This window comes from Mustelus asterias, chromosome 9 (assembly GCF_964213995.1).
Source record: "Mustelus asterias chromosome 9, sMusAst1.hap1.1, whole genome shotgun sequence".
Lineage (NCBI taxonomy): Eukaryota > Metazoa > Chordata > Chondrichthyes > Carcharhiniformes > Triakidae > Mustelus > Mustelus asterias.
The window spans coordinates 37423558-37449886 of NC_135809.1; the positions used below are offsets into that span (position 1 = coordinate 37423558).

A 26329-nucleotide genomic window follows, 5' to 3' on the forward strand; every position below is an offset into this window, starting at 1 on the left:
CACTCATGAGACAGTTAGCTGAGGAAATGTAAATTTTTTAAAAATTCTGAAGTAAGATGGGCCAAACAGCATCCCTTATTTGCCTCCATTTTGTGGTCACAGCCTGAGGGAGAACGTGCTCTGAGGAATGTGGAGTTGCTGCAGATCATCCAACTGAACTTGCTGGTGAATTTCATTTCACCCATAAGCTGAACACCAAAATGCAACAGTCCTGCATTATTTGCCGATTTCAGCTCTTCGAGATGTAAGAGCTCGTAGTGTAGGGGGAAGCATTAATATGGATAGAACAGAGATTCCCAACTGTGTGCGTGAAGACCTGCCAAGTTTGCCACGAAAAAAGATTCAAAATGATTCAACATTCATGTCATTAAACTAAAACTAACCTTTGTCTTTAGCTCTGTGATTGGCATCTCCAAGACCTGACAAATCTTGGGCCTCCTGTGCATGTACCGGCTGGCAAAGAGCCACACGTGCACAGTCTAGATTTTTTAAATGTTGGTCAGGCCCATGCACATGACCAATGGGACTTGGAACTGAAGACAAAGGTTCCATGCACAAAAAACGAAAACTCAAAAATGGCGCAAAGACCCTGGGATAAGTGGGCAAACACAGTAAGAAGTCTAACAACACTTAAAGTACAACAGGTTTATTTGGGAGCAAACGCTATTAGCTTTCAGAGCATGCTGCTCCTTCGTCAGGTGGAGTGGGAGATCTCCCACTCCACCTGACGAAGGAGCAGCACGCTCCAAAAGCTAGTGGCGTTTGCTACCAAATAAACCTGTTGGACTTTAACCTGGTGTCGTTAGACTTCTTACTGTGTTTACCCAAGTCCAACGCCTCAAACTGCTTTTATAGTATAGAGGTGGGCCGTGACATAAAAAAGGTTGGGAACCACTGGAATAGAGGATTGGTTAGCTAACAGCAAGCAGAGAACATAGGGAGGGATAAATGACTCATTTTCAGGACGGCAAGCCCTAACCAATGGAGTGCCACAGGGATTAATGTTGGAGCTTCAACTATTTACAATTTGTATCAATGAATTGGATAAAGGAACAGATCGTATGGTTGTTCAATTTGCTATTGACACAGAGATAGGTGGGAGAGTAAATTCTGAAGAGGATGTAAGGAGTCTGTAAAATAATAGGTTAAGTGGGTGGGCAAAGGTTTGGCAGATGGAGATTAAGTGGGAAAATGTGAACTTGCTCACTTTGGCAGGAAGAATGGAAAAGCAGCCTACAATTTAAATGGAGGGAAATTGCAGAATTCAGTGGTATAGAGGGATCTGGGTGTCCTGGTACATGAATCAGAAAATGTCAGTGTATAGGTACAGCAAATGATTAGGAAGACAAAGGGGGCATTTATTGCAAAGAGAATGGAATATAAAAGTAGGAAAGTTTGGTTACAGTTGTACAGGGCATTGGTGAGACCACGTCTGGAAAACCATGTACAAATTTGGTCTCTTGTATTAAAAGCTCAGAGAAGGTTCATTCGACTGATTCCTGCTTTGAAGGGGTTACCTTATGAGGAAAGGTTAAACAGGTTGGGCTTGTTTCCATTGGAGTTTAGACAAATAAGAGGTGATCTTATTGAAGCATAGAAGATTCTGAAGGGACTTGACAGGGTGGATGCCTGGAAAATCTTTCCCCTTATATGAGATACTAGAAATAGGGGACGCTGTTTAAAAATGAGGAGTCTTCCATTTAAGACTGAGATGAGGAGAGATATTTTCTCCCAAAACATAGGAACAAAGGAACAGGAGGAGGCCATTCAGCCCATCAAGCCTGCCCTGCCATTCAATTAGTCATGGCTGATCATTTCCAACAACACCACTTTCCCGCGCTATTTCCATATCCTTTGGTCATGAGAAGGTCGCAAGTCTGGAATTCTCTTCCGCAGAAGCAGTGAAGGCTGGGTCTCTGATTATTTTTAAGCTGAGTAGATAGATTCTTGGTTAACCTGGGAGTCAAAGGGTATAAGGGACAGACAGGAAAGTTGAGTTGAGGCTGATCAGATCAGCAGTGATCTTAGCAAATGGTGCAGCAGTCTTGCGAGTTTGAAGGCTTCCAATTCGTATGGACGTTGTACATGTGTTCTGCCACCCTGTACTACCCTGCACACAAATCTGTCCTTGTGCTGGGCCTCTTATGAAATCCTGATAGTGATTAAAAATGATGCTGATGCTGCATTGTTATTTTGCCTGTATGTCCCACTGGAGGCATCACCAAATCTGCTCATTAACTCACCCATTCCCCACCTATTCCTTCCCATAAATACTCCTCCTTCCAATCGGTTTAGCTGATTAACTCAGCTTGCCAACTCATTTACTGCGAGCAGTAACTTTTGCGATAGAAATGGTAGGAGAAACAGGACTGGCAGATACCAAGAGATATCACAGGACAGGAGGGAAAGCTAAAGGAAATGGAACCTCAACTGTGCATTCATAACCACCGGTCATAGAACAGGATGGGTGTGACTGGTAACTTGCCCTTTCTCAATCACACAGTGCCAGCGAAGTCTTCCAATACTCTGTGGAGCTGGAGAGAGCATCTAGCTGATTGTGTCTGGTACTCTATAGTTTCAGTGGCTCTCCAAAATCTCATTGCTCGCACTGGTACTGTAATTCCTGTTAAAAATAAGTTGTGAATTGTATTCAAAATCTAATGAACTCTGAATTAAAGATACAGCAAATGAGCATTTACACAAGAGATGTTGCCATTAGACGTTTCTGTTTTATCCATGATATTTAGAGTGTTTAAATCTTGTCAATATTTCAGAATATCTCCATGAGAGTGTGGGTTTATATGATTCTCTACCTCAAGGGCTCAGAGGACAGAGATGCTGCTGATTCAAAGGAGAGTCTGAGTGCTAACCCCAATACTAACTGTCTGCAAAGACACCATGCAAATCACCCCACTGTCCAATCTGTCCAAAACAATGACTGAGGGAGAGCAGGTGCCAATTGAGGGCGGTTAATATTAACTCCCAGCAATCTTTGGGCAAGGTCTGTACAAAATGCATTCACAGGTTCAGATTTCAAACTTGGGCCATTTTAACTCCAGTCAGCTGCTTGGCTGAAGTGGACTGAAGTAGATCAGGGCAGTTAGAAGCAGCCAGCTCGCGCAAAGGCTAAGGGCCATCTTAAGTATCTGGACAAGGGAAGAGTATGGAGCAAGGGAAGCCTGGACTGTCTTTGAGACCCAGCTGTGCTCTCCTGGCCCCACAAAGGAAAGATTTCCACATGGAGAAACCCCTTGGTCCTTGCGAGATCTTCTGGCCTGCCTTCAACTGGCAGGACACTCACAGTGACTGCTCCTCTCAGGCCTGTCTCACATTCATCTTAGATGATGTAAAGGGATCGTGACTTGGATAACTTTGAGGCTTCTTGTAGCAGGTGCTTGCACCACGGAGCTGCAGTCAGCTGTTGAAACAGCGGTCAGTGAGATTTCAGCGGGGTAGTAAGTTGAGTATTCCAATTTAAGTGGATCCCTGTTTCATTCCCAATGAGGGAGGTTAAACTCCACCTTCCTCACCCCAAACCTCACCAATTCCACACTACAAACCAATAAGGATTTAATGAAATTCAATTTTTTTCTTCCATCCTCTTTCCATGGGGAATGTGCCTTATGTCCTTTGGTTGCACTGCTACACTGTCAGTGGGCAGGGAATTGTAACACTATGAACCAGCACTCTCACACGTTGGATAGTATGGGCTTGATTGCAGTATAAAATTGAGAAAACTCCAATCTGACCTCACTATAATGAATGGCAAGGGTTGGTGAGCCATGCCTGGGCTGCCTGGATAGGTGTGTGTGTGAGTATGGGCACATCCTACACTTCAATCCAATTTGCTGAAGTTCAAGGTTGTTCAGGTGACTGAAATGGAGACATTAACATTCTGGCACATGGCCCGCTGTATCTTGTTTATTTGCCTAGCCTAAATGAGCCATGGGAAGCCAGGGCACTAAATATGAAGAATGCCCCACAGCAGGAAATGCCTCACTAATCTCTCCATCCCTCTTACAGATGAGATCACTGTAACTATGCGTTTTGAAATCCAGCCAGGCAGGTGGTGAGTGTAGTGCCAAATCGCTACAACTCTTATCAGTTTAAAGAAAATACAGTGGCCTATCCTACTGGTGCATCAGCTGAAGTGCGCTGAGTGCGCACCTCAATGTTGATTACCCCACACACATGGGCGTGAGGTGGGCAAAGCAAATACTAAGCACACCAGGGTGATTACAAGAACTGTGTGTTCCTCATGTTGGCAGGAACACCCACTATTTGTTCAGCTTTTCTGTTTGACGCAGCAGCTGTTTAAATAGTGCTTACTTTTTGATGATGTGGAAAGATAAGAGGCCTACTCTATTATATCAAAAGATAGCTGGGGTGAGTGGCATAGGTTGTTGCAGCATGAACACAGGTTCAGTTCCACACCCACCTCCACCCACTGCTTGGAATTGACCATTCCCACTACATTGCTGCGGTAATAAAAAAAGGCAGGTCTATCATGATCCTAACCTTGCCAAGGCAGCAGCTGGTGAAGCCGAAGATTTGACTAAAGGAGGAGAAAAAAGCATACTCAAGATATTACCAGGTGAATTACCAGGAGAAGACCTCTTGCCTGGCAGAGATATGGGAAGCACTGCCCAAAAATGGTGGGCAATGAACTCCTGCCACATTGCTGCTGCTAACCACAACATTGCCCCCATCCCTATTGCTGGGCAACTGGAGTGGCCTAGTCACTCAGGCAACCTAGGCTAGTGAGTGGATCGCATGAGTGGTCCTTCTTTGTCTCAGTGGGCCACAAGATTGAAATCGGGCTTGCTTATTAACCATGACCCAATGAATATGATTAAATTCATGCCAAATATTTCATAATGAGTTCTAAAAATGCTTAATCATTTGTGTGTTAATTAAACTATCAACTTCAAATGGTGAAAAAAAAAAATTACACTTTGGACACAGCGCATGGCTCTCACGGTCAATATTGTGCGCAATCAACACTTAACTTGGCTTTTCTTTACATGCGTATCACTTCGGTCATACTGATAGGAACAAGAAATGCAGAGAAAATCAGTGGAATTCGGCAACCCTGTGCGTGGGCATTGGTCAACAAAATGTCTCGTGGGCTCCACTCAGAACCCAGATTGGCCGCATGCAATCCATGGGCTGCAGAATGCCCACCACTGTGTTAGATCCATTTATAATACTAATCAGTGTACTCCGATATAGGTGGGACGCACATTGCCATTTTTAGGCTGAACTGAATAATGCATATGCCACGTGCTGCGAGCAGGGCCTGAGGCCCTGAAAAAGTCCATTTCACATTGGTCCAGAACTTCCAATTTCCCGAGTATCGTAGCCCAGAGATACTCCGGAAGATACACTGAGGGACCCTGTGGAATCTTCCATGCAAAGACGGCATGGAAATTGCCCATGAAGTTTAAACTTCCAATGGGCTTTTACCCTTCACTGGGAACCATCCGACTTAATTTGGACACTTCAGATGGTTCCAACTCTCTTCGCGGAATAGTTATTCCCGAGTAACTATACTGTTGCCCCCACCCACCTGATGCACACAGAGCACCTCCCAAAAGATGTACCGTCCCCTCCTTCCCACTTTTTCACCTCAGGTGACGAAAAAGCAGACTTGCCACTCTCGCCCGCCTGCCCATGCCAACTGCGTTATGGAATGGGGAGCATAATATTCAGGTCAGTTGGCTTGTTAACAAACTCGATTGCCATAATTCTTTTCAAAATGGCAGATGGACTTGCTGCACCTGCACACCTACTGCATTGTGGGAAACTGACGTGTTGACATCGGGTTTGCAACGCAATATCGTCACTCAGGGCTTTACCTCTGTGCGGGACGGCAGCAGTCCAGATTTGTAAACGTAAAATCCCTACCATTATTTCTTTGGAAAAGCTCTTTGTTGTCTTTGTGTCTCTGCACTGGACTTAAGCACCTCTGCTGCTAGTCGTACCAACATGATAAACGTTGGTTATAAACCGACCTTGGATCAAAGCTAAAATAATCTCTCCACCCACACAGCTCAGGAAGGACAATAGGTCGATCCTCTGTCCACTGAAAGCTCGCCTCAGCTAGGGTGGCAATACAGGTGCCACAACTGACTGCAACAAGTTCAAAGAAAATCATCCAAGCTGTTACTGAGCCATCCCTGCTGGAAATATTCCTGTGCTAATGTTCGGTGAGAACAGGATTAGACCCAACTGTGATGCCCACCGTTGGCAATTAACGTACCAACAGTTACTGAGAATCATGCATGAATGACAGTCTCTAAAGATCAGGGTGTTGGGAGTCCGGCCGGCAGCTGCAAAACAACAGCCAAGCAAACAGTCAATACCTTCAGGAGGGACGAGTGGAGAAAATTAGAGTGGGAAAAAGGTTTCAGCCGGCTTTCTAGCCACAAAGAAGTTTTATCCTGTGGCTATTCCAGGAGCTGAACCTGTTCCAAACTCCAAGGTGGCAGTGATGTCTATTTAATCATTCCCGGTTCTAAAAGCAGATCAAAGCATTAAATGGAGACTGTATTCAGGGAGGCAGCTGTCACCCGTCATGTACAGTACTGATCTGAAGGGTTAGCACTTAGTCTAATATATTCTATCACGTAGAGCAGTGCATCCGTTTCAGAATGAGGTTGAAGGTTATCAACATCAGAGAAAAATAATTAAATGTGCAGAATCCTAAACTGTGGAGACTATGAAAATACCACACAAAACAATTGACAAACATCCATCAGGAAGGGGAGTATGCCATCCCACCTGGTCAGTAACATGGTATTGATCCTTAATTCCCCCTTAAGTCCCCCTGCCCCAGTATGAAATGTTTGTTGTAAAACAAACATAAGCAAAATATCGTGCAGGCCCATTGGCAATGACCCAGGCATAGATCAGGACAAAACCCAGGCAATCTCAGCCCAGTCAGCTTTGTAAATTCCTCTTCATTAACATCTGTTGTGCAAGTTAACAGAGCTTCCCATAAACCCCTGAAGCAATATCAATAGCTGTATGTACAGCATTTATATCTGAGGTTCTATAGCACCATCCATCTGTCCCGTTCCATCTGCAGGACAGACCCATAAGTAGTGGAGGCCTAATTGACACACAACGTTCTTCAGACCCCATTTAACTTTATGGTTCCAGGTCAAGCAAGGTCGAGGAAGCCACCTGCTGCTCATTACCTACAACCTTCCATTCCCTTCACCCTTAGCTGACAATCGACGACTTCTCCCATAAATGAACTTCACTTGGAGGGAATACTGAGGGAAGCAAAGGCACAGAATGTACTCTTGTGGGTACTTCATGATCCACAGCCTGGACTGGCTTCAGATGGCCAAAGTCTGAAGGACTAAGCTGCCAGATTGGGTCTGTGTCAAGTGGCAAGTTAACCAAAATATACTTGACTTCATCCTCATCAACCAACCTGTCTCACATGTCTCTCCATCATAGTACTGGAGCCAGGAGGAGAAGGTAGTACCTTGTCCCGGTAAGATGCATATTCAGGTAAAGCTCCTTATTCAAGCAAGTTACATAAAATTAATCTTCAGCAGTAGCATAAATCAAAGTGATAGCCCATGCCCAAATTTCTTTTTACATTAGATAAGAAAGCCAGGTGAATTGCAAAACGTGCTAATTTGCTATCAGCAATTGATGCAATCATCCATGCTGCTTCCGTTGGTGAGTGAGTCAGTAACTAGAAGGAAAAGCTTAAGATCATCATTGAGAGAGTGCAGGGAGAGGTTAGAATTTTTTTTTCTAAACGGAGAGGGTTATTAGGACATTTATGGAATTTTCTAACAAAAATCACAGAGGAAGCAAAATCCTCGATAGCTTTCCAAAGGGATGTGAGAATATTTTTGAAAAAAGAAAAATATTAAAGGGTATGGGAAAGGGCAGGGAAATGGCTCATGCTTTCACAAGACTGCTTGTAAAATGCTTCAACTAAATGATTAGTTACAATCTGAAAGGGCTGGACGGGACAAGCTGCAGTGTGTATGGGCACATTTGGAGATTAATAGTATAGTATTCCTGACATAAAGTCAGTAATAAACACCCCCACAGATTACTTCATTTTTAATTTTTAAAAAAAGGTTTCCATTGTAGTATGATAGAATTATTCTATTAAATGTTTAATGGACTGTGTTGCCTTCTCAGCTGCACACTGTTAATATCACCCAGATTGACTGTTGAGACAAAAGATTGTTGGAAGTGAACAATACAATTTTACTTTCTTTCACTGTGAGTTGTACATGAATTCGAGGCTGTTTATGAAGTGGCCCATCACAAACAAACAGGCCTCCTCAATTCAAAAACGTTGTCCATAATCAAGGCACTCGGGACCTGGGCTTCCTTGCTTGTCACCAGTGAGGACTATATCAAAATAATGAACGTGGAGTTAGTGCTTCATAGGAACATTGCAGCACAAGAGAGCCCATTGCCAGCTGGCAGTGGGAGTGTGGGTACAGAAGTTATAATTGCATTACCATTTCCCACAAAAAATATGCTTTACAATTCAAATTAAATCATGTGTATATATACCAAGAGGAAAGCTTTACCATTAATGAAACAAAGGGTTGTCAGTCCCACTTCAAGATACAATATAATTTTAAAGAGGAAACCAAGTTCTCCCTATCTGGACGCTAATCCTATAGAGCTCACCAGAAGCACACGGTAGCTATCCAACCCCAGGAGTTACCTGCATTTCCTGTCCTATGCTATTTTAAGGGCCAAATAGAACAAGGACTACCCACTAGCATTACAGCCGAGAAAATCAGGCCTACAGCGGCACTCTGTCCCCACTAATTTAGGTTCAAACTTTCTGGGAGGGGCCTAAAGCTCCAAAAACTACCCAAATTTCTTTGACCCCCAAATCCCTCTGGGCAGCATGGTAGCACAGTGGTTAGCACTGCTGCCTCATGGCGGCAGGGATCCAAGTTTGATTCCAGCCTTGGCTGACTGTCTGGAGTTTACACATTCTTCCTGTGTCTGCATGGGCTTCTTCCCACAGTCCAAAGATGTGCAAGTTAGGTTGATTGGCCATGCTAAATTGCCACTTAGTGATGAGTAAGTTAGGGAGATTAGCTGGGTAAATATGTGGAGTTATGGGGACTTGGAGAGACATTGCAGACTCGATGGGCTGAATGGCCACCTTCTGCACTGTAGAGATTCTATGAATCTATTCTACGAGTCTCCAATTCAGCTGCAGGCCAAAGCATCACATTTTCTAAGAGACTGCATTGGGGTATCCAGGAAAGTGGCACAAACAGCAAAATGATGCAGGAATTCAGAATGCCTCCTTCATCTTTGGGTATTAGCAAGTCTCTGCCTCTCCCAAGGGGATGCTAAAGGTGTAGTGTGCCTGGCTTTTGCACCTGGGAACATTAGATGCCTGTGGGACAAAGGCCAAGTTAGTTGGTCATTAACTTACTACTTGTAATTGAAACTGCCATCCATGTAAACTTCATGCAGAGGAACTTCTGACACACTGCTCAAAATCTTCCGCAGCTCTCTCTCTCTTTACATTAAGCTGCATGTGTTTGCAATTTACACTCATTCCTAAGTTTAAAGTTATATGACTTGAGGTAGATGATTAGATTGATATATGAAGCTCAGACGCATCCAGCAGTTAACTGCTGCTAATTTGATTTAATACTTTGCTACCAAAACTGCAGGGCTTTGAATGCAAGCATGGAAATCCGCTCTCGTGCTGGCCTGGAAATGGAAATAAGATCAAGTGATCGACATAGTAAAACTGTTTATTACTGTAAACGTTCTAAATTCACCATTTATCTAGAGTCAGTCACCAGCTAATGGAATTGGGCCAAATGATTTAAAATGCAGCTTTAGTGTGCTTACGCACCTTTACCATATATAGTCTTTCAGAGGGAGCAAGCGAGGGAGGGAGAGAGAGAGAGAGAGAGAGAGAGCACAAGCACACAGAAGGTGCCTATAAAGGCAGATTACAGATTGGGTAAATAGCAGACGTGCTTCCAGTGGGGAGCTAATAGCACTGTGACCTGGTAACTAGATGAACCACAGGGAATCTTGCTTATTAGCAAAGAGGATGTAAATAAGCCTCAAAGCACTTCTGAAATTTTGTTCAACACCACTTACCGGCATGAGGTTATGAAGCTTATTAGCCTTTGAAAGAAATGAATTTAGTGGCGAGGCACTTGGCTCAGTTTCAACCTCTCAGAGGAACGAACAATGCAAATTTCACCCTGTACCAAAAAGGCAGCGTTGTTCCCAGCTTGCTTGCTTCAGACATTAGAGCTCTGTAGCTGCCATACGCTATTCTCCCGTTTTGTACAAGTGACAGGGGCATTTGTATTTTCTATTTACTGGCCGTTCCCCTTGTCATTCCTCACAAGGAGCTGGGGCTATGCTGTTGCAAAGGGGGTGGACTATTGGAACAAAGCACACATTTCGGATGAAACTGCTTGAAAAATATGTTTGAGTGAACTGTGCTCAGAAACAGTGCAGCAAGTGTTTTTTGACCAGAGAAAAATAAGTAAATGAATAAATAAAGTTTTTCCTTGCCCACCAAAATAATTCATTAGTTTTGCAGATGCATAAGTAAATAAGTCACATGGTTGGGAAGGGTAGTTCAGTGGCATTGACCCAAAAGGGAGACAGCAGCTGTGTCTGAAGTTACAATGGGCATTCTTCTGAGAGATGTCCTGGCTTCATCACCAATTACATCCTCTGTTTTGTCCAAGTTCTTCTATGGTTTTATATCAGTGCAGGAATTAGCTTACAGGATCATCTTTAAGTTTGAAATGATATTGATTCTTTTGGAATCAGCTCAGCTGAAACATAATGAGGTGAAACACTGGCACATAGACTTTTCGACAATCAGCCTTGATCAGTTTGTAACACTCTCACCTGAGTCGCAAGGTGGCAAGTTCAACTCTCACCTCTTGGGCTTAAATACCCTAACCTTGAGGTCCATGGTCAGAAGATGGGGTGTTAAAGGTAGGTCATGCCTGCCCTCTCGGGTGGGTGTAAAAGATCCCTTGTACTATACCAAAGAAGAATGAAATTCTCCCCGGCATCATGCCAATATTTATCCCTCAACCAGCATCACGAAAAGCAGATGTTATGTTCATTATGTTTGCTATGCATACGCTGGCTGTCATGTTTCCTACATCAGAACAGTGATTCCATTTCAAAAGTGTTTCCTCGACTGGAAAGCACTTTGGAGCAGCCAGAAGTGGTAAAAACTGCTATGTAAAATGCAAGCCTTTTTAAGAAAATTCTCTCAATTTGCCCAGCTCTTAGGACAGCGGTTCCCAAACCGTGGGTGGCAATGCTTGGTGGGGTCGCATGAGGTCACGTTTAGTGTTGTTAGCTCCTTCTCCTCCAAGAGGCAATGGTGGAATGGAGATGCCCAGTGCAGAGGAGCTGAGGGGGGACAGTCCTGGGCCCACTGGATCAATTCCACCCAGCAGCACAGGGTGGACTGTGAGCCCAAGTGCTCTTTAACATTTCAGCGGTGAGTACTGAGTGGGCTGGGATATTCGTGTGCAGACTTGGTGCAGAGGCCAGCAGAGTCTTACTGTGTCCAGAATGCAGGAAAAACTGGGATGTCAGACAGCTGAGCTGAAAAGATGAGTGGTGGCTCTGTTTCTGCTCCTCTCTCTCTATTGGAGAGACTCCTTGGGGGCCGGATTTTCCAGCCGTGCCCTGAAACCGGAAAATCCAGCCCAAAGTCAACGGACCTTTCCATGGTCCGCCCCTCGCCTGCTACGATTCCTGTGGCGGGCGGGATGGTAAAATTCGCCCCCTTATCCCAGGATAGCGACTCTGCTTCACCACTCCCAGCAATTAGACCCAAAGGACGGGAGGGGAGAGGGAATGATGAGTGAGTGTTGGTGAGTGAGTGTGAGTGGAGGAAAGGGGTTTCAAGAAGCTTGCTGAATGAGTGAGGAGGGGGCGGTTTGGGAAGAGAGGCTGGTATTTGTATGTGAGTGAGGGGAGTTAGGAAGAGGGGCTGCTGAGTGAGGGAGTGTGAAGAAGGGTTGTTGGGAAGATAGGATTAGCATATGTAAGAAGGTTGGGAAGAGGGGAAGATGTGTGTGCAGCAATGGTTGGGGAGAGGGATAGATGTGTGGAGTGTGTACATTTGGCAGTGTGGAGGAGGGATGATCACAATGGGTGGAATTTTACGACCCCCACCCCCTTGCAGGATATTCTGGTCCCACCGAAGTCAATGGACTTTGGAACTGCTCAGCACATTAACCACCCCCCCTCAACCTCCTCATGACAGAAGCGTAAGACTCCGCCTAATGTGTGTGGGTGGAGGGCAAACAGCTTTACTGAGCCTTCTGTCACCAGGGAATATGGAGAGCTTGACTGGAACCTAAAGTGTTTGTGCGTACTTTGAAGTAAAACAGATTTTCATATTACTTTGGTTTGTTATATATTGATTTATAATATGTGAATTTTAATAATTATACACCAAATATCACTATGCTGCTTTTTAAAATTCATAACTGGGGACAATTTTTCAAGTGTGGGGCACATTGGAAAATAGTTTGAGAAGCATTGAATTAGGACTTGACCACAAAGTTCCTAAGAAAATCAGTGTCATCATGGGGGGTTGGTGTGGGGTGGGGAATGAGGGAATTTGTGACTAATGTCTGAAACAGGCACAAAGTCAGTGGAGTGATAATGTTGCTGTTGCTATCAATGTGAGGCCTGAGCCATTTGAGGCTTAGACTTCATTAGCTTTTCATTGGTGAGCTGTAGGGTCCAAACAAATTGGCTGCTTCGACTGACTGGCACATCAGGGTAGGGGAAGGTGGTCCGCAACGAGGGATTCTGAATGGTCTGGCAGTGGGCTGGAGTCAGGGGACCAGGAGCAGCATCATTTAAATGGAAAGGTTATCCGGGCTGATGTTTTTAAGTGGCCATGTTCAGTCCTTTAGGGGGTTCACAATACCAATTTGTATATTTGAGCAGGTTTCCCAGGCAGGCAGACTCTTTGCCCATTTATAGGCTCGTTTGCAAGTTGTATCAGGCAGGCTTATGGCATCAGCACGATGGATGGCTGGTGGGGCTTCGAGATTTCCAATCGCTGACCACCCATTTGCACGTGGAAAATGGGCACCCAGTAGTTAACAATCGCTCTCCCTACATCTGGTGTCTCAGCTGATTTGTGTTTTTTGGAATGCAAGGACTGGTTTCCTATTCTGAAACAGAACTGTAATTCTCTGAGGCTTTGGCGAGTGAAATTTGGCCAACTTATCTTATCAACAGATTCTACAAACAAGAAATAAATTTAAACAGACAGTGTTGTGTACGTGTGGCATTCGTCGCTGGGCCATATTCTGATTCTGCTCAATGCAGAGAAGTTTGAAGTGATTCATTTTGGTGGGAAGAACAAGGAAAGGCAATATAAAGGGTACAATTCTAAATGGGCTGTATAAACAGAGAGATCTATGTGCACAAATGACTGGCGGTGGCACAGCAGGCTGAGAAAGTAGTTATATGGGATCCTGAGTTTTATAAATAGAGGCACAGAGTTCAAAAGCAAAGAATTTATAGAATCATAGAATCCCTACGGTGCAGAAGGAGGCCATTCAGCCCATTGAGTCTACACCAACCACAATCCCACCCAGGCCCTATCTCCATAACTCAACCTATTTACCATAGCTAGTCCCCCTGACACGAAGAGGCAATTTAGCATGGCCAATCAACCTAACCTGCACATCTTTGGACTGTGGGAGGAAACCGGAACACCCAGAGGAAACCCACACAGACATCGGGAGAACGTACAAACTACACACAGACAGTCACCCGAGGCCGGAATTGAACCCGGGTCCCTGGCGCTGTGAGGAAGCAGTGTTAACCACTGTGCCACCCCCTTTTTTTTAATGATGAACGTTCATCAAACAACTGGAGAATTATTTACAATTCTGGGAACTGTACTTAAGAAAGGACATGAGTGTTCAGAAAAGATTTACGAGAATAGGGTGGAAATGTCTGCTACGAGAGGACACAGGTTTAAGGTGCTGGGGGGTAGGTACAGGGGAGATGTTAGGGGTAAGTTTTTCACACAGAGGGTGGTGGGCGAGTGGAATCGGCTGCCGTCAGTGGTGGTGGAGGCGAACTCATAGAAATCATAGAAACCCTACAGTACAGAAAGAGGCCATTCGGCCCATCGAGTCTGCACCGACCACAATCCCACCCAGGCCCTACCCCCATATCCCTACACATTTTACCCACTAATCCCTCTAATCTACGCATCCCAGGACACTAAGGGGCAATTTTAGCATGGCCAATCAACCTAACCCGCACATCTTTGGACTGTGTGAGGGAACCGGAGCACCCGGAGGAAACCCACGCAGACACGAGGAGAATGTGCAAACTCCACACAGACAGCGACCCAAGCCGGGAATCGAACCCAGGTCCCCGGAGCTGTGAAGCAGCAGTGCTAACCACTGCGCTACCGTACCGTGCCCACTCAATAGGGTCTTTTAAGAGACTCCTGGATGAGTACATGGAGCTTAATAGGATGGAGGGTTATAGGTAGGTCTAGAAGGTAGGGATGTGTTCGGCACAACTTCTGGGCCGAAGGGCCTGTTTGTGCTGTAGTTTTTCTATGTTCTATAGTTCTGAGGATGAAAAGCTTCAGTTATGCATGTGGATGGATTGGTGAAGCTTGGATTGTTCTCCTTGGAGAAAGTTGAGAGAGAATTTGGATAGAGACATTCAAAATCATGAGGATTTTTTTATTCATTCATGGGATGCGGGCTTTGCTGGCTAGGCCAGCATTCATTGCCCATCCCTAGTTGCCCTTGAGAAAGTGGTGAACAGCCTTCTTGAACCACCGTGGTCCATGTGATGTAGATAAACCAATAGTGCTGTTAGGGAAGGAGTTCCAGGATTTTGACCCAGTAACAATCCCCAGTGAAGGAACGGTGATGTATCTCCAAGTCAGAATGGTGAGTGAGTTGGAGGGGAACTTCCAGGTGGCGGTGCTCCCATATGTCTGCTGCCCTTGTTTTTCTAGATGGTAGCAGTCGTGGGTTCTGCCAAAGGTGTCTTGTTCCTGCAGGCCATCTTGTAGATCGCACACAAAGCTGCAACTGTTCATTGGTGGTGGAGGAAATGAATATTGGTGGATGGGGTGCCAATCAAATGAGCCGTTTTGGCCTGGATGGTGCCAAGCTTGTTGAGTGTTGTTGGAGCAAGGGGAGAATATTCTATCACACTCCTAGCTTGTGCCATGTAAATGGTGGACAGGTTTTGAGGAGTAATTAGGAGAGTTACTTGTCGCAGGATTCCTAACCTCTGACCTGCTCTTGTAGCCACAGTATTTATATGGCTAGTGCGGTCCAATTTCTGGTCAATTGCAACTCCAGGATGTTGCTAGTGAGGGATTCAGCTATGGAAGTGCCATTGAATGTCAATAGGTAATGGTTTGATCCTCTCTTGTTGGAGACGGTCATTACCTGGCACCTGTGTGGCTAGGATGTTACTTGTCAGCCCGAGTCTGGATATTGCCCAGGTCTTGCTGCATTTGGATTTGGACTGCTTCAGTATCTGAGGAATCACTGAACGTTGTGCAATCATCAGCGAACATCCCCACTTCTGATGGATGGAGAGAAGGTCATTGGTGAAGTAGCTGAAGATGGCTGGGCCGAGGACACTCCCCTGAGGGACTTCTGCAGTGATGTCCTGGAACTGAGGTGACTGAGCTCCAACTACCACCTCACCTGTGCAGCTCAGCTCTTTTGTCCATGTTTGAACCAAGACTATAATGAGGTCAGGTGCTGAGTGGCCCTCAGCACTCAGGGCCACTCAGTGAGTAAGTTACTGCTGAGCAAGTGCTGCTTGACTGCACTGTTGATGACCCTTTCCATCACAGTAGAGAGTAGATAGAGAGAAACTTCCTATTAGCTGTAGGATTGAGAACCAGAGGGTACAAGGTTTAAAGTGATTGGCTAAAGAGCCAGAGGAGACAAAAGGAATCTTTTTTTCCACATGACAAGTGGTAGGACCTGGAAAGCACTGCCCAAATGTGTGATGGAGGAAGATAGAAGCAATGCTTTCATAAGAGAATTGGATGATTATCTGAAGAAAAAAGATCTGCAGGGCTGTGAGGAGAAGGCAGGTGAGAGCGACTAACTGAGTTGTGCTGCCAGAACTGGCATGCTCACAATGGGTTAAATGGCCTCATTCTGCACTATCACCATTCTCTCGTTCTATGAAACTGTATGTTCAGTCACACTAAAGTCGGGAACATTTATATTTGCTGCTAGAAAGTAACATTGATCCTTGAGGAGCAGGGAAACCCTATCTGGAGCTGGGTCTCTGCTCCCTGTCACAGCATTGGACTACAAAATAAATTGCCAGAAATATGCATTATTTAGCACCATAGCATTGCTGGTGAACTGTGCTGAAGCAGGTTTCAGTACCAGCCGCCTCCACATAGCAACCTTGTCAGATCCGCTATGCAATCAGACTTTGTTTCCTTTAGTCACCTTTATAATTCTTTTCAATAAAAGTCAGATTGCTCTGAAAGCTAAGCCAAATCCAACAAGATGAGAAACAATGTGAATTGCTGCTGGTGTTTTTCCACATTCTTGCCCCATCTGGCGTACCGGCCCTAGCTCTGTCATGCTACTGTTTTGCTTGATTGCTGGTTGGCTGGCATGGAACAACCGTCTGTTTGTGTTTGAGGGTGGGGCAGAGGTCTGCAGACTAAATACTGGGACGCTCCAGTGGAAGTCACACCTCTTCCCTTGAAACAGAATGTACAGCCGACCTAATGAGCTCAAGGGACAACGCTGCTGTTAAATTGGGCTGTTTATAACCTCACCAAATATTTACTTGGTTTGAGGAGTCGTTAGCTTCCAGGACATCGAATTACAGGAAAGCAAGGGGAGGAAGAATAAACAATGAAGACTAAATCAAATATCCCAAAGGAAAGAGAGAAACAAGTGCAACAATTGCACAGTGGGAGATTTTCAATGAGGAATATGTCCTCACTTTACAGTTGCTCTTCCGACATCACGAAGTAGCTTTGTAGATGCCTCACTGGCAATTGATGAGAGAGGTCGATTCTCCAGCCCCATGCATCCAGCGCAAATCACATTATGGATAGAGAATCTCACAAGAGAGGCCACTACGTGACTTGCACTGGGGAGAACCTCTTTTGGGATTCTTCCAACAGGAAGCCGGCAGGAATCACTGCTGGTGTCCACGAACAGGGGCAAAGCTTGATGGCTATGCCGGAATGGGTGGGGGGGGGGGGGCTTGCAGGCCATTGACATCCCCAGGTGGTCAGGGGCATGGCTGGGCAGTGCCCCTGGCACTGCCAAGGGGTGGGGCCTGAAGGAGATGGGGCCTATAGCTGAGCCCATAGGGTTTGCACATGGGTGGTGGGGAGAGGGCTGTGATGCGGGCGATTAAGGGTGTTTTGGGGGTTTTGATACTGGCAACTTGTGGGAGGCCTTGAAGGTTAATCTGAGATCAAAGGGCACCCCAATGTCGGAGGAAAAGGCTTTGGTGGCATCTTTTGGCCCCGCCCCTCTCACTCACATCGCAAATCACACCTCCCCTCCAAAAAATGGCTAAGTGGGGGAAGAATTGTGATCAGGGTCACATCGACCAACAATCACATTTCCCATTGGAGATTTTAGTCATTTTATTGGAGAATTGTGCCGGGTGACTTTGTAAATAATGTGTCAATAAGTAGTTTTTGAGATGCCCATCCTTTATTACCTGTTCATACAATTTATTGTTTACTCCTTTCAAAAGACAATTCTGCATTTCAAACATGAGAAGTAGGTCACCGAGCCCTTTGAGCTTGCTCTGCCATTCAATAAGATCATGGTTGATCTTCCATTACAACTCCACGTACCCACACTAATATGAATAGTAGTTTTGCTAACAGAAGCTGTTGATGTGCTTCTTCCTCTCAATGAGTGCAGCACTTCACACAGGTGGTGAAATTGATGAGTCTCTCTTCAGGGAGTTGCCTTCCCCAGTTTTCTCTCCTCTCCTGAAGGCATGGGCTTTTGGGGTTGATTTCCACAGCTGCAGATCTCCCCCACATGGCCATTCTTCCAGTCCGAGCTTACAATCAACGTTTTACATTCTATTTGGCCAACAAGAGATTAATAGTTGTCCTGGTGTCCTGTTCTCATTTCTGCATATTAAAAAGGGATCAGGAGTGGAAATCCTATTTGATTTCCCCACCTCTATAGTACTATGACCTATTTTCATACCATATTACCGCCCTGACTGAGATCAATTAACTAGAAACCTTCCCAGTGAGTTTCACACTGGACTTATCAAAAGAACCTAATTTTTTTTTAAATATAAATTTTATATATATTGCATCTGTTTTCCACTTGCAAGCAATTTAAAGCAGCCAGGCTTGGCCAACATTTCTATTAATTGCTCCAATTGTATATTATAACTGAATGACTAACAATTCATTCTTTATCTTGCAGTTATCCGGGCGAAAGTGGTTGGGAAGAAGCTACTGAAGGATGGACCTTTTGGTACAATGCGCTACACCATTAAACAAATGAAGGCAAGTTACAACACAACTAATCTGCTTAAATATCATAAAGAATCAGTGGTGTATTGCTTTTTCACCTCTGGGAACTGAATGTGAATCTGGTACTGAGTGATAGAATAAAAGATTCCTCTTCCTTTCCACTGATTGAGACCAAAATCTGGAGAAGTCTTAATCCAGTTCTTAAAGACTGAAAATTCAGAATACAAGACAACCTGTACATTTGATGTACCTACACCACTTGGACAAGACAGCTCACCACCGCTTTCTCAAGGGCAGTTAGGGATGGGCAATAAATGCTGACCTAGCTAGCAATGCACACATCCCATAAATAAAAAAAACTCCAGCACTAATTGGTCATCTCGCTGAAACATATCACAACGATATAGATAATAGAAGTCTCACATTTACTTGCGCTGACCTTAAGGAAAGCTAATGGAGCAGGGCAGAGGTAGATTTACTCTGTACCTAACCCAAGAGTACTTGATATTGATACTGGGTGTGTAGACAATAAAATGTTCATTTCCTACCACAAATATACCAGTCATCTTGAAGAGAGAAGGATCGTTTTTCTTTAAAAAATGTTTTTTTGAAGGGATGACAATGCTGGTTTTCATCATCCTGTGGCAGTAACGTGAGCCAATTATTTCCATTGTGAGGGTAAACCTCCCTGATAGTCAGCTGGTCTTGGCTAATGTTACACATTAAACATCTGGGGAATTATACAGAAGATAGCTTGCATCTTATGTGACAGGACATACAATACAGTAATAATCTGCACCTCAGTCTTATTGAATAACCAGGAACTTGGATGCGGGGGTGGGGGGGGGGGGGGGGGGGTGAATTGAAAAGTATTGCTGTGGGGAAGGGAAGCTAAGTAGAAAAAGAATACACAAACCACAAGACTGTAATATGCTAAATGAAGAGAAATAAATAGTTTTCCAACAATAGCTGGCAGGGCCACTTGCACAGCCAATGCTATTCTATAATCAGTCTCCAGAAGCTATATGCAATGGAGCCCTGACTTCCGTTCCCTCATGTGTCGACTTCTATTTATTACATCAAGTAACGCTGAAGTCAAACCTGGGAACGCACCCTGAATGGAACCATAGTCATTGAACAGAGTCCCTAGGCACACTGTAGCATTGCAGATTGATATCATTGTGCAACAGCCCATCTCCTCATTTAAGATATTAGGATTACAATTTCTCTTTTGTCCATGTCTGGATTAATGCTGTGGTCAGATGCAAATCCTAGTGATTCTGGTGGAACCCAAACTAAGTCCATCAGGTTACTGGTCAGTCGGTGTCCCTTAGCTGGACTATTAATGACTTCTTCCATGACTTAACTGATGCTCAGAGGAAGGTGGATTTATCTGGTGTTTTGTGGATAGGACATGGGCCATTTTCAACATTCTCAAGCAGAAGCGGAATCTAAAAAAGATAGAAAGCAAGAAGCATGAGCTGTATGATATGGGTATGGTACCGGGATAGGGCCTGGTTGGGATTGTTGTCAGTACAGACTTGATGGGCCGAATGACCTCCTTCTGCATTGTAGCGATTCTATGACGAGAGTGAATCATTCCTTTGCATTTGGTAGATGCTGCACAGGTGTGAGAACTTTCATTGCATTAGCTGCGGAATGCTAGAATTGTTCTCTTTAACCTAGTACAGGAGGTGATAATCCCTTAGAAATAGATCAGGAGCATCCGGTTGTAAGCAAGCCTCATTCCTTGACAGATGGGAGACACACATGGGGACAGTCAGGCTGACAGCAGCATTGTGGTAAGAATAAATGGATGGCCTGTCCTGCTGCCCTCCCACCTGTTAACACTGTCACTGGGCAGGTGTACACTCAGCTTCACCATGTATCGAGGGTGGGAATGAAATAGCTCCAGGGATTAGTCTTCCATGCAAAAAAGATTTTTGAAAAAAAAAATTCAAGTGAAAAGAACTGCCTTAACTCAAATGATTGAATTTGATGCCTTCAGGAAATTTTACTGCCTATTTGTCTGACAGAACCTGACACCATTTCTGAGCAGGTAAATCTCCTTGGATTTATTAACACCAAGTTCTGAAATGTTGCAATAGGATGCAATTTCAAAATCATCACCAAGGCGCTGGCATGTTTCGTCCAGGCTTATTTCCTCCAGAAAACTGCCATTAACATCTCGGTGTGAGTTTTGCGCTGACTCTCATTACATTTTGTGCTGTATTATTTGTGATACCGGCCACATCATAAACCACTGCTAAGTATATGATCTTTTTATTTCTCTCAAATGAAGTTTAAATTGCGTAGCAAGTTTTAAATATAGTAGCACATTTTTAGCAACAGATCATAACCATATTGTAAGCATTTTTCCATTTTATAAGCCTGATAGTGTGGCTTATTGCCAGGCCAATGAAAACATTAAAAAGCTGCTGAAAACAAACTGCTTCTCGTTTTGTGCCCTCCAGGCTTATTCTTTCCCTTCTATTAAAGTTTTAGTTTAGCCTTTTCAGATACATGGAAATCTGAAGAAAAATATATCAAAATTTAACTATTTCACATCATCTTTCGTCATTAAACTCAACTCTCCTCCTATTTCTCATCCACATGTTGGCCTTTGGTAACATATCTAAAAGCACACCATTGCTCTGAGCTCAGTGTTATCATTTACCCTGATAACACCGAGCTTTACTTTGCCACCACTTCGGTCAACTCCTCCACTGTTCCTGAATTATCAAACTGTTTATTGGATATCCAGTACTGAATGAGCAGAAATTTCCTCCAATTAAATATTAGGAAGACTGAAGCCATTATTTTTGCTCCTTGCTCCAAACTCCATTTCCTAGCTACCAACTCCCTGCGGCAGTCTGAGATTCAGTCAGTCGGACAGTTCACAACTTTGGTGTTACATTTGATGCTGAGGTGAGCTTCCAAATTCGCACTCACTCCCATCGCTAAAGGTCATCTATTTTAACTTTAATAACATGGCTTAACTTTGCCCCATCTCAGTGGCCCCATCCGCTCATCCGCTGCTGAAATCCTCATCTATGACTTTGTTACCTCTAACTTGACTATTACCAAGTACACCTGCCTAGTATCCCACATTCTGTCCTCTGTAAACTTGGAGTCATCTAAGACTCTGCTGCGCATGTCTTGGCTCACAGTAAGTCCCATTCTCCTATCACTGCAGTGCTCACTGACTTGCACTGACTCCTAGTCAAGCAATGGACAAGATTCGCGGGGGGTGGGGGGGGCGCGCGCGCGCGCGATGTGCCATTTGCTGGCGGCGGGATCTTCTCGCCTTGCTGCTGTCAATGGGAAATTCCATTGAAGACACCCCACACCACCAGGAAGCCCATAGCAGGGGGTGCATCGCCGGCGGGACAGAGAATCCTGCCGGCATGAACGGCCGGAGAATTCTGGCCAATGTCTTGGTTTTAAAACTCTCAGCTGAGTTTTCAAATCCCTCCATGCTTTACCCCTCCATATCTCTGCAATCTCCTCCAAGATTTTTTGCCTCCTCTGCATTCCCAATTGGTGACTGTACCTTCAGTTGCTGAGGCCCCACACTCTGGAATTTCCTTTCAGCACTTTTCCGAGTCTCCAACTGCTTTCCTCCTTCAAGGCACTTCTTTAGAACCTATTTCTTTGACCAGACTTTTGGTCACCTGACCCAATATCTCATTGTGGTGTTCACTATAACCTTTTGTTTTCTAATTCTCCTGTGAAGCAGCTTGGGATGTTCCATTGCGGTAGAAGTGCTGCATAAGTGTAAGTTGTGTTGTTGCAGCTCTAAGGTTTGAACTCATAATCAGGTGTATTAAAAGCAAAGTAACAAACTACTTTAGCTACCCGGATTCTGGCCCAGCTACATCTTAAAAATAAATGGGTAATAAAGTTTCCAGTTTATCACATTTACGTTCTTCAGCTGCCTATAAATGTACCATTGCACTTTACTGAATAAACCATTCTCCCACCACCACCAATAATAGGAACTCAGTCGAGTGAGGCCAGAATCTGTGTGTTTCCACTCCAAGCACAGTGCCATTTTATCATTCTTCATTCTGCTTTTATCTCAGATTTTAGAATTATTTAAGGTAAATGAATCTCCTGGCAAAGAATCACCAGTATCCAGGCTTTTTAACCAGTTTTATGCTCTGTAAACATCAAACCAGCAGTTATTTTTTTAATTTATTACGGTCACATGTATTGGGATATAGTGAAAAGTATTGTTTCTTGTGCGCTATGCAGACAAAGCATACTGTTCATAGAGTACAAAGGGGAGAAGGAAAGAAGAGGGTTCAGAATTTAGTGTTATAGTCATAGCTAGGGTGTAGAGAAAGATTAGACTAATAGAAGGTAGGTCCATTCAAAAGTCTGATGGCAGCAGGGAAGAAACTGTTCTTGAGTCAGTTAGTACACGACCTCAGACTTTTGTATCTTTTTTCTGATGGAAGAAGCTGGAAGAGCGTATGCCCGGGGTGGGTGGGGCTGCTTTTCCGAGGCAGTGGGTAGGGTATGCGGAGTCAGTGGATGGAAGGCTGGTTTGTGTGATGGACTGGGCTACGTTCTCGACCCTTTGCAGTTTCTTGTGGTCTTGGTCAGAGCAGGAGTCATACCAAGCTGTGATACATCCGGAAAGACTGAATTAAATCTCTGTCCTTCCCTTGCGTAGGTATTTGTCCTGTGATTGGTGTCATTGCTGAGATTGGCAACTCACTGTTTGGATGTAATCACTGATCCAAACCCAAGTCCTGCCTTTCTAGAAGTGTAAATGCGATATATGTGTATTCCCCTTTAAGGTAATTGACTATATTGCTATTTACAATGATTTCACTCTTCCCTAGATGTATCGAGGCTTCAACAAAATGCAACAGGTTCAGTACATCTATACAGAAGCTGCCGAGAGCCTGTGTGGTGTCCGGCTGCAGGTGAACAAATTCCAGTATCTGATCACAGGTAAGTGGCAATATTTGTCAAAGTTTTCACAGTAAGTAACCACATGGCAGAGGATATATTTTGATTTCCAAAGCAATGTTTGAAATATATCCTTCCATAAATTGGGAAAATGTTTTGCGTTTAACTGCCATTTGCGGAGCTGTGTATTGGAGGATACAGCAGTTTGTACCAGCAAGTTATATAGCAAGTTATACAGGTGGGAGGGCAACTAACCCGAGAGCTTCTTCACTGGGAAATCTCAAGTCCAGTTTGACTTTCAGGAGTCTGGTAATGTGCTCAATGATTCAAAGTAGGAAAGATTTTGACCGCTTTATTAATATATTTACCAAGTACACCAATGGCATGAGCACACACCTATTGATGGTGCTGTAGACCTACACATTCATATATTAAATAAACATCAACCTGGCATCCAACCTGTGTCCTGTTGTATGACAGAAGACAGCCCCCTTAGAATAACTAAAGTAGCGAGACCACGAAAATTCCCCAACAAGGCACTGAAACTTTACTGTTAAATGGCCCAAGCACATGGAACTAAAACTAATTGGATAGATCTTTCAGAGGCTAGCATGATCATGATAGGCCATCTGGCCTCCTTCAGTTCTGAATGATTCTGTGAAGTGTTTTTCTTTTTATTTATTCATTTACTGGCTAGGCCAGTATTAATTGTCCATCCCTAATTGCCCTCTAAGGCACTGGTGAGCCCTCTCCTATAGCTGCTGCAGCCCAACCACAGTGCTGATTTTGACCCCGCAACAATGAGGATGGCAATTCCAAGCTCCGAGTCAGGATAGTGTGTGGGTTGGAGGAGAGCTTCCAAGTAGTGGTGTTCCCTTGTATTTGCTGCCCTTTCCTTTGTGGTGGTACAGGTCACGTGTTTGGAAGGAACCTTAGTGAGCTGCTTTGGTGCATCTTGTGGATCAGGGTTTTTCCAAAGTGGGGGGGTCTCGACCCATGCGCCAGGTATCTTGGTTTTTAAAAATGTGGGATGTTCTGTGATCCTGTTCAAAAGAAAGACTGATGTTTTGTTTATGGTGTACATTTTGTAGAAGGCGGTATGATGAGGATTTTTTGACTCAGACAATGACGTAGCCAGCATAAAGAGGCAGAAATTGTATTTTTAAATGTACAGTAAATCCCATTTTGACTGCCACTGTAGCAGCAGTACTGCAGCCTGCCTGGTCAGTGGGTCATGAGGAACCACCATTTTGTAAATTATGGATTGCCGGAAATAAAGTTTGAAAAGCACTGTTGTAGATGGTACACACTGCTACACTGTGCATCAGTGGAGGACAGAGTGATTGTTTAAGGTGGTGCGTGGATGGGGTGCTGATCAAGTGGGCTGCCTTGTCCTGGGTGGTGTCAAGTTTGTTGTAGGATCTGCGTTTATTCAGGGAAGTGGAGAATATTCTATCACACTCCTGACTTGTGCCTTGTAGATTACAGACAGGCTTTGAGCAGTGAGGAGATGAGTTACTAGCCACAGAATTCCCAGCTTCTGACCTGCTCTTGTAGCCACAGTATTTAGGTGGCTGGCCCAGTTCAGTTTCTGGTCAATGGTAACCCCCACATACTCTGCCCTTGGAAAAATACACAGCTGATCATTAAAGATGATTCCAAGTATTAGGAATTTAAGCTATGTGGAAAGTCTGTGGAAAAATATTCTTGTTCTCTGAGTGACTTAATGTTTACAAGATTAGAAAGGAAATTAATACAGTTGATGCAAGTAGATTATTCACTTAGGGTTCAAATGTCACACAATGCAAGTTAAACATTAGAGAGTTGAGTAAGAAGGGAAATCAAGCAGAATGTTTTCATCCAAAGACCGTGAGCCAGTTACCAGAAAATGCTACTGAAGCAGAGAGTATAAATGGGTTCGTGAAATAATGATGGGAATTGTAGATCTGAGGTGAGAAGGGATTTGGGGGGGGATAAGGTGAGAAGGGCAGTGAGAGTAAATGATCAATAAGGGCTGCATTTATTGTTCTTTCTCTTTGATTTGTTCTTGTGGAGGATTTGGTTCCCAGGTATCCTGCTGGATCTCTCTCCAGGACAATACGCTGGTACCCTGCATCATGTTTTCCATAATTATCATCATAAGATGCCAGAAACACCTGTATCCAACAGACACTGAGCATTGCCAGGACAAGCAACGTCCTTTAGAAAATGCAAAGGTCTACACCAGAGAGTACAATTTATTATGGGTTGATCAATTTTGGGTTATGTCTCAATCCTTCTCACAGCAAGTAAGAGAAGTTGCACAATGCTATTTCACATCACTGCCGGTTGTTAGAATCCTGTAATTACAGGAAATTCATCCCCCACCGCCCCCCCAACCACAGCTCATCAGAGAAGCAGGAAACCGCCAAAGACTATTAACCCCAGGATATTCTCTGGAACCATCAATGCAAGTGGAAATTGCCTCCTCCTGTACCTACATTGATATAGTTACACAAAGCAAAATCTTAAACTATCTCCACCTCCTGTTTACCCGTCCACCATTTACAAAGGTTATGTATATTCTATTGTATTCACTTTAAATGTAGCATGAAGGGAAGACGATGCTGTTAAAATGAACACATGCTGTTAATTTTTTTTCATTCATGTACAGGAAGAGTTTATGATGGGAAAGTCTACACTGGAGTGTGTAACTTCATTGTGCCATGGGAGAGGTTGACCTTGTCACAACGCAAGGGTCTTAATCATCGCTACCAGTATGGCTGTAACTGCAAGGTACATACATCCTCATGAATGTACACATTTTGTGCTCCTTTACTATTCCCATCCAGTACAGTGTATTTATGACTGTACCTGTGTCAGTTGTGA

At 44.2% G+C, this 26329-nt stretch overlaps 2 protein-coding genes across 2 annotated transcripts in view; one reads left to right on the forward strand and one right to left on the reverse strand.

Moving 5' to 3' along the window:
• LOC144499216 (synapsin-3-like) overlaps positions 1 to 26329 on the reverse strand; it is a 224711-nt gene that overhangs the window by 82113 nt on the left and 116269 nt on the right. The gene's annotated exons all lie outside the window — the stretch shown is intronic.
• Positions 1 to 26329, forward strand: part of LOC144498610 (metalloproteinase inhibitor 3) — a 36492-nt gene that overhangs the window by 6925 nt on the left and 3238 nt on the right. The window contains exons 2-4 of the mRNA XM_078219970.1: positions 18489 to 18571; positions 23392 to 23503; positions 26115 to 26236. Coding sequence (XP_078076096.1) covers positions 18489 to 18571; positions 23392 to 23503; positions 26115 to 26236 — 317 coding nt within the window. The remainder of the gene's footprint in view (positions 1 to 18488; positions 18572 to 23391; positions 23504 to 26114; positions 26237 to 26329) is intronic.